The sequence below is a fragment of the Aristolochia californica genome, unplaced genomic scaffold (assembly GCF_029961685.1).
Source record: "Aristolochia californica isolate CCGP_79_NKW_82.1479 unplaced genomic scaffold, dmAriCali1.0.hap1 SCAF_3, whole genome shotgun sequence".
In the NCBI taxonomy this organism is placed as follows: domain Eukaryota; kingdom Viridiplantae; phylum Streptophyta; class Magnoliopsida; order Piperales; family Aristolochiaceae; genus Aristolochia; species Aristolochia californica.
The window spans coordinates 46,512,246-46,525,324 of NW_027181992.1; the positions used below are offsets into that span (position 1 = coordinate 46,512,246).

A 13,079-nucleotide genomic window follows, 5' to 3' on the forward strand; every position below is an offset into this window, starting at 1 on the left:
ATCCAGCATATAAAGCCACTTGGAATCCGCACTGGGCTATGGCGAGCACGAACAGTGGCGCAGCGAAATAGTAAAAAAACCGAGGGAAGCGCAATAAAGTCTACACATTTCCTAGTTCCGGCAGCGGCTCTAAAATAACCTATCCCTGTCAAATCCTTTCAAATCGCTTTCCGACCTTTAAATCTCGGTCATTTCAAAATTTTGCTCGCTTGGAAGCGGATCGTTGTCTATCTTTCGTCCCGGAGTTTTCAATCGCTTTTGCTGTTATCTGCGCGTCGAGACTTCATCCATCGATCTTTGTGGAGTGTCGAGAATGCCAGTGGATCAGCTTAATCAGCGCAGAGGTTCAGTTTGATGGTAAGTTATTCAGTACAGCGATTTTTATTCTCTCTACTATTTTTTTTCCTGATTCTTTCCTATTTTCCTCTGAAAAAAGATTGCGTTGTATGCATCAAATTCGTGACGGGAGTTGGGTACTTTTGTGTTGGAAAGGCTGAGCTGTTTGAGAATTGGAAATGGGTTTTAATGGTGGTGAAGATGCTGGACTAAATTTGCGTCTATGAATTAGGGCATTGGTGTTGTGAAGTTTTTGATTGCAGTGCATGCTGGAATTGTTTTGTCCGTTGTATATGGTATCTGTTGGGGGGAAGAGGGGGGAGAGGGAGCGAAGTGTGTCGGCCACGTTCAGTCAGGAACGGATACGGTCATTACGATGCGAAACTTAAAGTTCGTGAAGTGGAACTCGAAGTTCTCACTAGTAATTCTTCTTGTTTTGCAGCTTATTGCTTGAGTTGCTGCATGTGGTCGATTTTCCATGGAAACGCTGCCCGAGGCAAAGACAAATTGTGGGACTTTAACGGGAACATTAGATGAAAGTGTCAGTCTTTCTGTCTCTTCAAAAAAGCAGATTGCTGATCCTGTGGTTTATAAACTTGTTCGGGTAAGGCTTCTAGTACAATATCATTTCATAATCTAAATGAATACTGTTTTCACTTTTATTTATTTAGTCATTTATATGGATATGTGTGGAGGATTGGCTATTGGCTTAATGGCTACATGGGGGATTTCTAGCATCAGTACTCGGTTTAAAATCTCACCAGGGTTTTCAAGTGATTGTGTGCGTGATCTACATTAAAAAAAAAGAAAAGTATGCATATGGGGATGTTTTACAATGTTGATGTATTCACCTCTCTTAGATTTCCTTGCTTTCATGTTTAGGTTGAAGGTGATGGGAGATTGGTCCCTGCTACAGATGATGAGGTTATGGCAGTTGAGGATTTTCTCGATGACGACAAGAGTCAACCACCTTCAGTTGAAGATGCGAGGATCAATAAAGGATATATTTCCAATGGAATTTCTTTGAAGAAGCCCATTATGGAGGGTTCTAAAGGTTTTCTTTGTGTTTCTTTTTTTCTATCAGTGGCTAATTCTTGTTGGTTGATACGATTGGCATGACTTCCTTCATTGTTGGTTCAATTTAACAATTTTCTGTACCTTTTTCTCTTCACTCTTCTTCAATGTGGTGCTAACAAGATATTCTCAATATTGCACAAATAACAGGTTGTGAGAATGTAGAAGCTGATGCAGAAAAGTTAAATGCGAGACTTGAGGTGCATTTCGCTGCTGGATATGATCTTTGTTTTCTTATTGGTCACCTTTACCCATATTCCAAATGTACCTGAAATGTTTTTTCGCTGTTCGTTCTTGTTGCAATCTTCAGTTGATTGTAAATAACTGTATGAGAAGAAAAGTTCATTCTCAAAATGCCCTTTTTTAAGGAATTCTTAGTTTCAGTATTGAAAGTGAGCATTTATTTGACACAAAATAGTTACACCAACCCTTGTTAAACTGAGTATTCATTTGATGCAAAATAGTTACACCAAGCCTTTGTTTTCGATATTGTTGTTGTCAACCTTTTCCAGTGACAGCATTCTTTATCAGATATCCTACTGCTCCCTGGGGGTCTTTTATGTGTCTTCCTTTTCTTGGAGTGTTACATTTACATGACTTCTTGGTAGGGAACAGATGAGGTTATTTTCAGCATGCTATGCTGACTTTTATGTGTTGCATCATAGAAACTTGGTGTGATGTCAGGTCACTGTATTTTTTTCCAGCAATAAATAAAGAAAAGTGCCACAAGATACTCGATTCGTGTGGTTTAGTAAGCTGGCCAGGATTAGGAATAGGAGTTTTGGAAGTATGGAATATGCTGTATATTGATTTGGATTATGAAATGCGTATAAGTGTTTAATTAGTTGATACTATGATAAGATGAAGAAAAAATTGCTTTTATACAAGCAACAAAAAGAAAGGAGATGAAGGGAAGGAGAATAGGAATCCAAAATGCGTAGAAGTGTTTAATTAGTTGATACTATGATAAGATGAAGAACAGATTGCTTTTATACAAGCAACAAGAAGAAAGGAGATGAAGGGAAGGAGAATGATTGAAGGAGGTATTTTATTTCAAGGTGAATAGATATGATCTTGAGATATACCTAGTAATTCTCTCCAGACACTTCCCTGTTGATCCATTGCATCAATTTGAGTATAGGAAGTTTATTCAACTGCTGTCTTCTTGAATTGGTTTTATATCAAGGGTTTGAGTGGGTATATTTGCTGGATTAATTTCAATTGGACCCAACCTGAATTATCCTTTATCACATTTTCTTGTTTTTGTACTTGTCTCTGGTGTGTCTGCTTTCCTTCCTCTTTTTTGTTTTATTTATTCCTTAAAAGAAACATAAATTTTCTTGCCTCCCCTCTTGGCAGCTTGTGTGCAGCTTTTGCTTTGTGATCATAAGCTTGTGTTTGCTGCATAGTCTGATGGCATATAATAAGCTGCCTCCTGCTGCTTTTGTTAGAGTAACTGTAAACTTGATGACTCTCATGGGCTATCTGTCACTGGTGGCATCCAACAGAAGGATTACTTGTAGCAATTGGCTGATGCAAATTTTATGACAGAATGGAATCTAAGTTAACTATTTAACAAACAACATTCCAGGTACTGTCTTAGGATTTTGGATTTGACCCTGAGTCCTAGGTAGATCTTTGAAAAAAAATCTTCTTGTGTTTTGTTCCTTTGAATGAGATATATTTAAGCAACTCTGGACTTTTGGAAACTGTAAGTGGCGGTTCTGCCATTTCCTTTGGAAACCTTTGAGCTGTGGGGGAGAAAGAGAAGGGATATGGGGAGAAAAGGTTCCTTTGGCTGTAACCAGTTGTTAGAAAGAGAAGTGTTTCTCCTCCTTTACTAGTTTATCTATCCACAATAATTGGAGCATCATTGCAAAGATGCGGTGTGGAACCAAGATCCCAATCATGCAGGAATAGACCCCCCCAGAGCATGGTTTCCGAAAGTTAAATTTTTTATGGTTTTTCTCTAGGTAATCCTAGAATTACTGGTTTTAGGGGTGTTATCTTGGATTCCTTAGACAATCAGTGTCTGTCGTATGCTAGTATGTTAGGCATTGCTGATTCAACGTGTTGAACTCCAAGGTCTTCTCAATGGGCTCCGCGTTTTCAGAGACAATTATAGTGGTCCTCTTCACATTAAGGGGGACTCGAAGGTGGTAATTGGTTGGTGCAAAAAAGCATCCTCCCCCCCCCCCCCCCCCCCCCCCCCCCCGTGGCGCCATTGGGATTCTCTTCGGGAAATTCTTGAAATTGAGTTCTTGAAATTGCTTCTCAATTTCTTGTATTTGGTCTCACATTCCAAGATTTGCTAGCTCGGTGGCAAATGTGCTTGCCAAGTCGGGAGCAACCTTTCAATCTCTTGTTGTTAGGGATTTGCTCCTTGTTTCTTTGTAATTCTTTTTGTTAATATATACATCCTTTTAAAAAAAAAAAGTATTTCTTTCTCTTTGTAATTTTCTTTTATGTTCTTTTGCTTATTTGTATTCTCTTGTTCCTTGTGGCCTCCCTCCCCTTTTCTATTGGGGATAGCTGCTTCCCCTTGGCCTCTCTATTAAAATCTCTCGCTTTAAAAAAAAAAAAAAGGTTTCTTTCCCTTTGGGGCCTTGAAAGCCCTTATGGATGTTTCCTTTTCAAAATAGATCACTGGATGTTTGATACGGTTAATGTTAAGTAACTATGCCAAAGTTGCAATACTAGAAGGGTAAGGGATGAAATGGTTTTCTTTCTTTTGGGTTTTAACAAGCTCCTTATAGATGTTTGATGTGGACTATGTTGAATCACTGAAACAAAGTCGGGTACTAATGATCTGCCCGGAGTCCTGGGACAGATCCAAGGCCTTTGTCCCACTGAGTTAGAACAAGCACAATAACTTAGCATTCTAAACATTGAGCATTCTAATTATCTATGGAAACATATGTTCCAGATTACTGAAGAAGACAATATTCTAAGTTATTCTTTTCTATGAACAGTAGTCAAATGTTACTTTAAAAAGGTTCCTCGAATTGGAGGAGAAATGAAAAGCTAGAAGACTAAATGATATGCTAGTGACAAGCTCAGAATATATAACTGGAGAGGAACAAGTACCTCTAATAGTAATGCTGGACGGCACCAGCTCTAGCAAAGGAGAAGTCATAAAATTTGTTGACCTAGGTATGGGATCCAAAATGTAGAGAGCAATGAAGGGATACCACCTATTTCCAAGGAAACATGATCATATCTCCAATGGGGGAATCGTGCCTCTTTGGTCCAAGATATCGTCACCATAGAATTCCCTCAACAATAATTGGAGTTAATTTTGAGTTCTTGGAGGGCCTAAAATTCAGCATCAGTGGAATCAATCTCACTGAGTGGACCATGTTATGCAAACAAGATATGGTCATCATGACCATTCAAAAAAAAAAAAAAAACATGATATGACCATCATGATCTTGAGCTATGCAGTCCAATTGAGCTATTCTAGGACTTAATTATGAGGTGCCATCAAAGTTGAGTAATTGGGGAGTGGACAGCGGCCTCCATCTTTAAGGTGGTACTAGGATTAGAGGCCTAGCTCTCTTTATTAAGGGCAGAGTGGAAATCATCAAATCCTTTACCAGGCAAGTCCAAAAGAAAATATAGTGAATTTTTTTTTCAGTTACACTCCAAGTGAGCCAAAGTTGCAGGAAAAAAGGTGCCAGTGAATTTTTTATTTTTCAGTTACACTTCCAAGTGACCGAAACTTGAGAAAAAAGGTCCTCTCATTTTTTTCAAGTCAAGGGCACCCTATAACTGCAGCTATTGTGAGTCACCAATGAGCCACCATGGCTGGGGTGATGGGATGGGAGGAGAGGATCTCATAAAAGATTTTATGTGGTAAAAATTATAGCTTAATTAGATGAAAATGTCTGCCTCAGATCTTTTAAGGATTTCTTAGTTACAGCTTTAATTAGATGATTCAAATTTTAGTTCGAAAAATGAAATTAATCAGATTAGTGATTAAGTGCTCTAAACTTGATACATGTTTGTTCTACTTCTTATAACTGTACCATCAAATTTTATCACAGTAATATAAACATTACGCTATTGGGTTAAGTTTATTTTTGCTTCTTTTTGGTAACTTCTCCTAGTTGCTTGACATGTTTTCAAGGCTAATGGGAATTGTTTCTGTACTATCTGGTACAAATGTTTCTTAAATTTCAGGTCGTCTGATAGTCCGAAGTTTGATTTATAAAACTTTGCTGTACTGTCCCCTAATGCTTGAAAGCATTAGCAGTACATTGAATTGGATTAGCAATGGAGGGATAGATCTAAGATAGATTTTCAAAGTCATGGATCTATTATTTGTGTATGTCTGCTACGATTGTAGTCAACAGCAGGGTGCAGAATATGTGGATATAAGGAATCTTTTTTTTTTCCTTGAAAGAGGTGAATTTTATTCGAAGGCCAAAAGGCAAAAGAACAAACTAAGGTAATCCTGGTATAAAAAGTTAGATATCTTGGTCAATTTATACTGCTTTAGGAGTGATGCAGGCAAAAAGTTCAGATGTTTCTTGGCTTTTTGTCTTGGGCATCAAAGAAAAGAGATATTCTTTTAACAAAAGGTCAGTGGTGACATTATCTGCATATTCTCCAGGACTTAGTGTAATTAACCCTTCAATATTTTTTTAGCAATAACAGTTTGAATATAATAAATCACGACCATTTTTTGGCAGTCATGATAGTTTCTTAGGCATATGTTCTTTTCTCAAAAGCTTGTGTTCAACAGATTGTTTTGATCAAATATTTATTTTAGTTCTTTAGGAGTTCGATATCTACAGGATTTTATCCTTCTGTTCATTCTTCTAAGCAACTGTGGTTTATCCTATCTATCCTCTGTGTGTGCAAACGTTTATCTTGTGGTGATCAAATGGTGTGTACCCTCTGGTGACCATGGTCTTCTGTATTGTTGACGTACATTGCACCTGGGTCAACATATCAGATTTTAAGGCATTTGTATGGGTTATACTGGCAGATGTAGAATAAGTTCTGACCGAGCCAAACTACAGCATTGTGACCAATGTTGTAGGAACTGGACCAGCGATGAAAACAATGAGGCATGGCTGGTTCTGGGTCATATGGTTATCCTTATATATTATAAATAAGTGAACGTGCATGCAGTGTTGTCTTGCTTTCGTTGTGATATTTCTTTTTCATATTATTGGACTTCTAGTTTGCCAGGCCATTAGAAACTGATTTTTCTTTGAGTTGTTGTGTTCAAGTTTGGATATTTCCCTTTTCCAGTTTAAAAGTTTCATATTTAAATTCAAAAATTCTTTTGGAAAATTTCTTTGTCTAAAAAAAAGTAAATTATTTATAAGAGTATATATTTTGTGCAAATTTTGAAGTGAGACCTTTGTCTAACTAAATAAGATCAGTTTAACCAGGCCAGATTAACTGAAGATATGATTCTTACCAATGAAATAGCAGGACAGGACTGTGGTTCTGGTTTGGCTGCTCATTTGGGTAGCATTTTTGTGGCCATGGTGATGAAAAGTATTAAGTGCTTATCAGTATTTTTTTTTGAAATGGTGCATATTTTTAGTAAAATTTTGATTCATTGATATGCCATTCTGCTCTGCTGTATAATTCATTTAATTATCAGAAAAGTAATTTACGATGATATATTCTTCCATTTTTTAATCGTATTATGTTTATGTTAGAATATTAACCTCTCCATGTTATGTTTCTTTATGAGCAATCCCTAGTTAAAGTTTCTGAGTTCATAATTCTCCTGGTTGCTGCAGTACATTGAGGAGATGTTACAGAGGGTTAAACAGGAAGAGAGGCTCAGGTTGTCATGTGGGTACTCAGATCATTTGTCCAAATTCATCAGCATGGAGGAGATGATGCTGGATAAGCATGAACAAGAGCCATATAGAGACGGCAACTTGAAAGTAGAAAATCCTGTGCAGGATTCTGTTCCAAATGCCAGATTAAAAGATACTGATAGTGTTGAATTGAGGATTAATGAGATGCTGGCAATGTCCACTGATGAGCCTCTTACCACATCTGTGCATCTTAATAATTGCACCAGTTATAATCCTGATATATCTACAACAGAAAGGGAGATTTGCCTGGACAACCTATCGATAAGAGAGCTTCAGGAAACTTTTAAGACAACATTTGGCCGAACAACATCGGTGAAGGACAAATTGTGGCTCAAAAGGCGGATTGCAATGGGTTTGACCAACTCTTATGATGTCCCAACCACAAATTTTATACTCAAAGGGAAAACATTAATCAGCAAAAACGCAGGAGAAGAACTGGATGGTTCTCCCAATGCTGTTGGGAACATGAGTGAGGGTTGCACGGACATGCCTGTTAGACCATCCAACCAAATGCAGGATTGCCAAGTTTTGTCCACCAAGGGATTAAGGAGACCTAAAACAGAAACTGAGGAGTCAAAAAATGAAGAACTTAATGAGGTAGAGACCGCTGCCAAGAGAATTAGAAAGCCTACCAAACGATATATTGAAGAACTGTCAGAAGTTGAGACCAGGGAATGCAGTGGGAGGTCAGTTTCTTTGGGAAAAAGTTGCAGACACAATCTGGACCCACAAAGATTTCAAATTGGGCACCTTCATGGGACTTTTTCCTCAAGAAAAATGTTTGTCACTAGGAATGATTCTTTGGGGGGATCTGGTGTTCAAGTTCCATATGTCTCTCGAGTGCGTAGAGGGCGTCCCCGACAAAGTTTTATGGCTCTCATGGTATGTTTGTGTGAGCTGTGAATTGTATATTTCTCTGATATTTGCACCCATCTCTGTTGGGCCTTACAATCTGTAAAATGATAATCAATATCTTCTTTTATAAACTGAAGTTATGAAATTGGATATGAATGCCTTTTTTAAAATTTACAGAAATACCAACCGAGTGGAATTGCAGCTGAAGTGGTTGAAGAGGCCCTTGGGATACAAATTTCAAGACAAGATGGTGAAACTGAAAGCTTACAAAGTGGAACTCTTTCAAAACAAGTTCAGCAGTCGGTAAGAAACACCATGCAACTTTGTAAAAGAAAGAAAGACAACATTCTTCTTATTTCTGTACTTTGTTTCTGGTTCATGAGTTTACAGCAACTCCAAAATTTTCATCTAAAAACATCACATGGAACCTGAGAAGCTGTAAAGTCTTGGGATTGAAACATTTTTAGAGCATTTTCTAGAATCCAGACTCTGGTCATAGGAATTTGGTCGACACTGAACTTCATTATGGTCCTTCATTAACTATGTGAACAAGCCCCTAGAATTGGTGCCTTGTGATTTTCTCACCATAAATGACCTCTGGGTTTTTTCTTGGTGAGTGTCTAGAATAACTCACAAGTTGCAACTCTGTTGTATCACAATTGGTGCATTAGTATTTTTGCATTAATGCTCTATGCCGGTTGGTTCCATTATCACAAAGCTGCTCATAAATTGGCTTGGTTCCAAGATCTAGAATCTATGTTAAATCACCACGAAGCAGGGTTATAGGACGTGTTTCTTTCTTGGGCAGGACACCAAGTACTTGTATCTTTGCCGGTTAACCAATTTCTAGATGCCGGGGTAGATTCTAAGGAGTGACTGCAAGCTAAAAATTTATCTTGAATTGGGATCTTTTGGCTCAAAATTATCCAAAAGTTTTGGTTAGGGAGCAACCCCATCTTTCACCTTGAATTGGGGAAATAAGTGAAATTTCTGACTTTTTGTGGAGGATTACACCCTGGAACAGGGGGTCCACGGCTGACCGGTATTGCACACCGTCATTTAGCTATTGCTTTTTCTGATAGCTAGTCTCATGTTTAGGCTAACTGGGGCATTGGTCACAGTCTGAAAGAGATTTTAGAGGCGCATAAAGGGCCAGAACTACTAAGATCATAATAAAAGGTCTCTATGAGATCCTAACAACGTCATGGCATGCTCAATTATCTCTTAGGTATGTTAGGCTATTCAAACATTGTTGTAGCTCACCTTAAGTATTCCATGCTCCTCATCCATAGTTAGCTACTGACTACGGTCCACAACTTTAATTTTTCACATATCACATGTGGATTTGTGGTATGTCCCCTGGAGTTGATGCCATTTGATTTCTCTCCAGGCCTAGTCTTTTATTTTAATTATTTGTGTTTGAATATGTGTGTATTTTGTATTTGTGCTCACTGATTTTGTCACTTCCAGTCTGATGATAAATTAGGAAAGCAGATGTGTATCGACATTAATGGGCATCAAGAAACTGTTAAGATGGAAAATGTGGATTCATCTGGAGATGACACTTCAGATGAGAATGTAGTAACTGTTCCAACCGCCAATGGCGGGACTAGAAGAAAGCATCACAGAGCTTGGTCTCTTTCTGAGGTTGTGAAGCTTGTTGAGGGAGTTTCAAGGTATGGTGCCGGAAGGTGGTCTGAGATCAAACGGCTTGCCTTTGCTTCATATTCTTATCGCACCTCTGTTGATCTTAAGGTAAGATGTTCAAAGCCTTTGGACATTTTTAGATGACAAGAAGTTCCAGAACTCATAGATCAGGAGCTGAAAGATGTTTGTTCCTTGTAGGACAAGTGGAGGAATCTTCTGAGAGCTAGCTTTTCTCAAGTTCATTCGAACAAAGGGGTGAGTGATGCCTACAATCTTTTCTTCTGTTATCTGTGTTTTTTTCTTCTGTTTAAATTTGAAGTTGGCTGTATACGTGGGAGCTTCTCTATCATGTTATCAAGCTGCACACCCCTTCCATCATTGATGACTGGTTTCTAAGAGGGAAAATACTGACAACATACTCGGGGCTTTACTCTCTGGAGTACTAGAAAACTAACCTACTAGGAACAAAACAATACCCGGACTATGAATCTAGCATAAGCTACATTGTTTTGTAAAGTATGACTGAGGAACTCTTAAGGTGAACGGTTCATTTGTTTTGTGCCATGGCCTGGTTGAATCTGAATGGGTTGCTTTTCTTCATTAACCCCATAACTTTTTTTTCAACCACTCGCAGGTGAAGAACTCCCGAAAACATTCTTCAATACCAATACCAGCACCCATCTTAATTCGTGTGAGAGAGCTGGCAGAGATGCATGGTCAGGCTAGTTATTTCCCAAGTTCCACCAAGCTGGTTGGGAAACGTTCTACTAGTAATAATGTACATGAAATAAGGTCTGACTTTCTGTAACTCTGTACATTTGCTACAAGGGAAAATAAAGAAGCATATTACTTGAGCGGAATTGTGGTTATTGTCAATAGTAGATTCCATGGTTTTAATGCATGGTCTGCTACCAAGATGAACGAAGAGAAGAATGGTTTTAATTCTTCAGTCTCAAGCTAACCTGTGATCTTGATTGATTTCGATTTGATACATTGGAGGCTTATACAAAAGGATAATCAGGACAAGCGCAAAGAAAGTTTTATCTAATTTTTGAATCAATAAATCATGGAATCGGATACAGAAACTAGGAGTAAACCATTTTCAACTCGATGTCCAACTAAAGCCAGGATTCTTCCTCAGTCCTCTACCACTCATCATCTTTCTTACAGTTTCAGCATCCGCCCATCTATTTACAGATGCATAGATATTAGCCAGTAAAACATAATTACCAGTATTCTCTGGTTCGATCTTGAACAAATGCTTGGCTGCGGTTTCTCCTATTTCAACATTGCTGTGCACCATACAAGCCCCTAGCAGAGCACCCCATGCTCCTGCGTCTGACAAACCAGCTATATTCTCAATAAGCTTTTGTGCCTCCTTTAAACGTCCAGCGCGGCCAAGAAGATCAGCTAGACAGGCATAATGCTCTGTTCTTGGAACAAGCCCGTAAGTCTTTGTCATCATCTTAAAGTAATCGAGTCCTTCATCCACAAACCCTGCATGGCTGCAAGCATTAAGTACACCCACAAAAGTAACTTCATTTGGTTCAATTCCCTCCAGGTGCATCTGTTCAAAGATATTAAGTGCCTCTTTGGTCTGCCCATGAACAGCTAACCCTGTGATTACTGCACTGTAAGAGATGACATCCTTTTCCTGCATCTTATGGAATACACGAAGGGCTCTCTCAATTGTCCCACATTTTGAGTGCAGATGAATCAAAGCATTTGCTGCGATAAGGGTTAGTTTGGAGCCTCTTTCCTCCATGTGGCTAGCCACCATGTCAGCGACATCGGTGTCTCCAGTCTGGGTACAAGCAGAGATGACACCCACCAAAGCAACTTCGTTAGCTTCTACTTTTGTTTTCTTCATCTCTTTATACAACTCTATCGCTTCCTTCGAAAATCCGTTCTGTGAATAACAAGCGATCATTGCTGCATGTACCTCAGGATCTTTAGTGGCTATTTGATCAAATAACTGACGAGCACAAGGTACATTTCCACACTTTCCGTAACCAGCGATCATTGCTGTCCAGGACACAGAGTTCCTTTCCGGCATTTGACTAAATAATTCTCTGGCCGAACCCAGCTCGCCATTGCTTGCATACCCGGCAACCATTGCAGTCCAAGAAACAACATTTCTCTCCGGCATAACATCGAACAGTTCTCTCGCAGGACTCATTTGACCTGCTTTAGCGTAGCCCGAAACCATAGCTGTCCAAGAGACAATATCTTTCTCGCGCATTGAATCGAACACTTGCCGTGCGTCCGGCACAGCTCCGCATTTAGAATACATATCTAAGAGTACTGTCTCCACGACTTTATTTGAGGAAAACCCGAGCTTTACAACGTGGGTATGGAGCCCGCGACCTTCAACGACCGCCGAGGTACGGGCAGCTGCAGAAAGCGCCGAGGAGAAAGTGAATGCGTTGGGAGATACACCGCAAGAGTGCATCTTGGTGAAGAGAGAGAGGGAGTCTGCGAACAGGTTATTGAGGGTGTGAGCACGAATAAGGGCGGTCCAGACAAAAAGGTTCTGGCACTGGGGGATTTCATCGAATACTTTCCGAGCATACTTGAGACTATTTTGGAACTTAAGGATTTGGGTTGTGAGAAGAAGAAGGAGCTGAAGCTGGAGCGTTCCTGTGCGGAGAAGCCGCGCATGTGTTTGCTGCAGCTGCTTGACGCTTTTGCTAATCTGGAGGCAGAATCGAAGAACGGGCACAGTGTCAAAGGTGTGGCTGGTTGAAGGAGAAAGGAGGGGTTCGAGTGTCATGAAGGGAGACGATTGATCTCGTAGAAAATGATTCTGTATCGGATTATTTCAAAGTTTCGGCTTTCGATTCCCTGAAATTTTTTTTTTTTAATTTTAATTAGTACTATTTAAATATAGAATTATATTATTTACTTCTCATCTCAACAGTTGCTGGAATAGCTCAGTTGGTTAGAGCGTGTGGCTGTTAACCACAAGGTCGGAGGTTCAAGCCCTCCTTCTAGCGTTGATTTTTTTGCTGCGGTGTTTGGATTCTTTCATAGTAGTGGCCGGGTCGGATCGATTTTTGTTCTGTAAGTACGACCCAATTACTTGGATATCTGATTAGGTTCGGCTTGAGTCCTAATTAATTGGGTCCAGCCCAGCCGAATTTGATTACAGGTGAATTGCTGATGTCATAAATAATTTTTTAAAAATAATTTTTTTCTCGTGAACCGAATGAAATCTAAACTAGTCTGTAATGCTTCTCACCTTATTGGCTCTTAGGGTAGACATAACAAGTGACATGAGGTGGCAGCCAACCAGGTTTAAGAATCCCACGTGTCAAT

At 39.3% G+C, this 13,079-nt stretch overlaps 2 protein-coding genes and 1 non-coding gene across 3 annotated transcripts; 2 read left to right on the forward strand and 1 right to left on the reverse strand.

Annotated features, from left to right (window-relative positions):
• Positions 1-3: 3 nt before the first annotated feature.
• On the forward strand, positions 4-10,767 carry LOC137959231 (uncharacterized). Its single transcript, XM_068806605.1, has 9 exons — positions 4-357; positions 779-940; positions 1,219-1,390; positions 1,561-1,610; positions 7,176-8,141; positions 8,292-8,417; positions 9,585-9,869; positions 9,960-10,016; positions 10,396-10,767. Exons 2-9 carry the CDS (start codon positions 815-817, stop codon positions 10,567-10,569), a joined length of 1,956 nt encoding a protein of 651 aa, XP_068662706.1. The 5' UTR covers positions 4-357; positions 779-814; the 3' UTR covers positions 10,570-10,767.
• LOC137959232 (putative pentatricopeptide repeat-containing protein At5g37570) lies at positions 10,746-12,534 on the reverse strand. Its single transcript, XM_068806606.1, has one exon. The coding sequence runs from the start codon at positions 12,532-12,534 to the stop codon at positions 10,864-10,866; it is 1,671 nt and encodes a 556-aa protein (XP_068662707.1). The 3' UTR covers positions 10,746-10,863.
• A 149-nt stretch (positions 12,535-12,683) lies between these two features.
• Positions 12,684-12,757, forward strand: TRNAN-GUU (transfer RNA asparagine (anticodon GUU)). The gene has a single exon. It is a non-coding gene; the product is annotated as a tRNA-Asn (tRNA).
• The last annotated feature ends 322 nt before the right edge of the window (positions 12,758-13,079 follow it).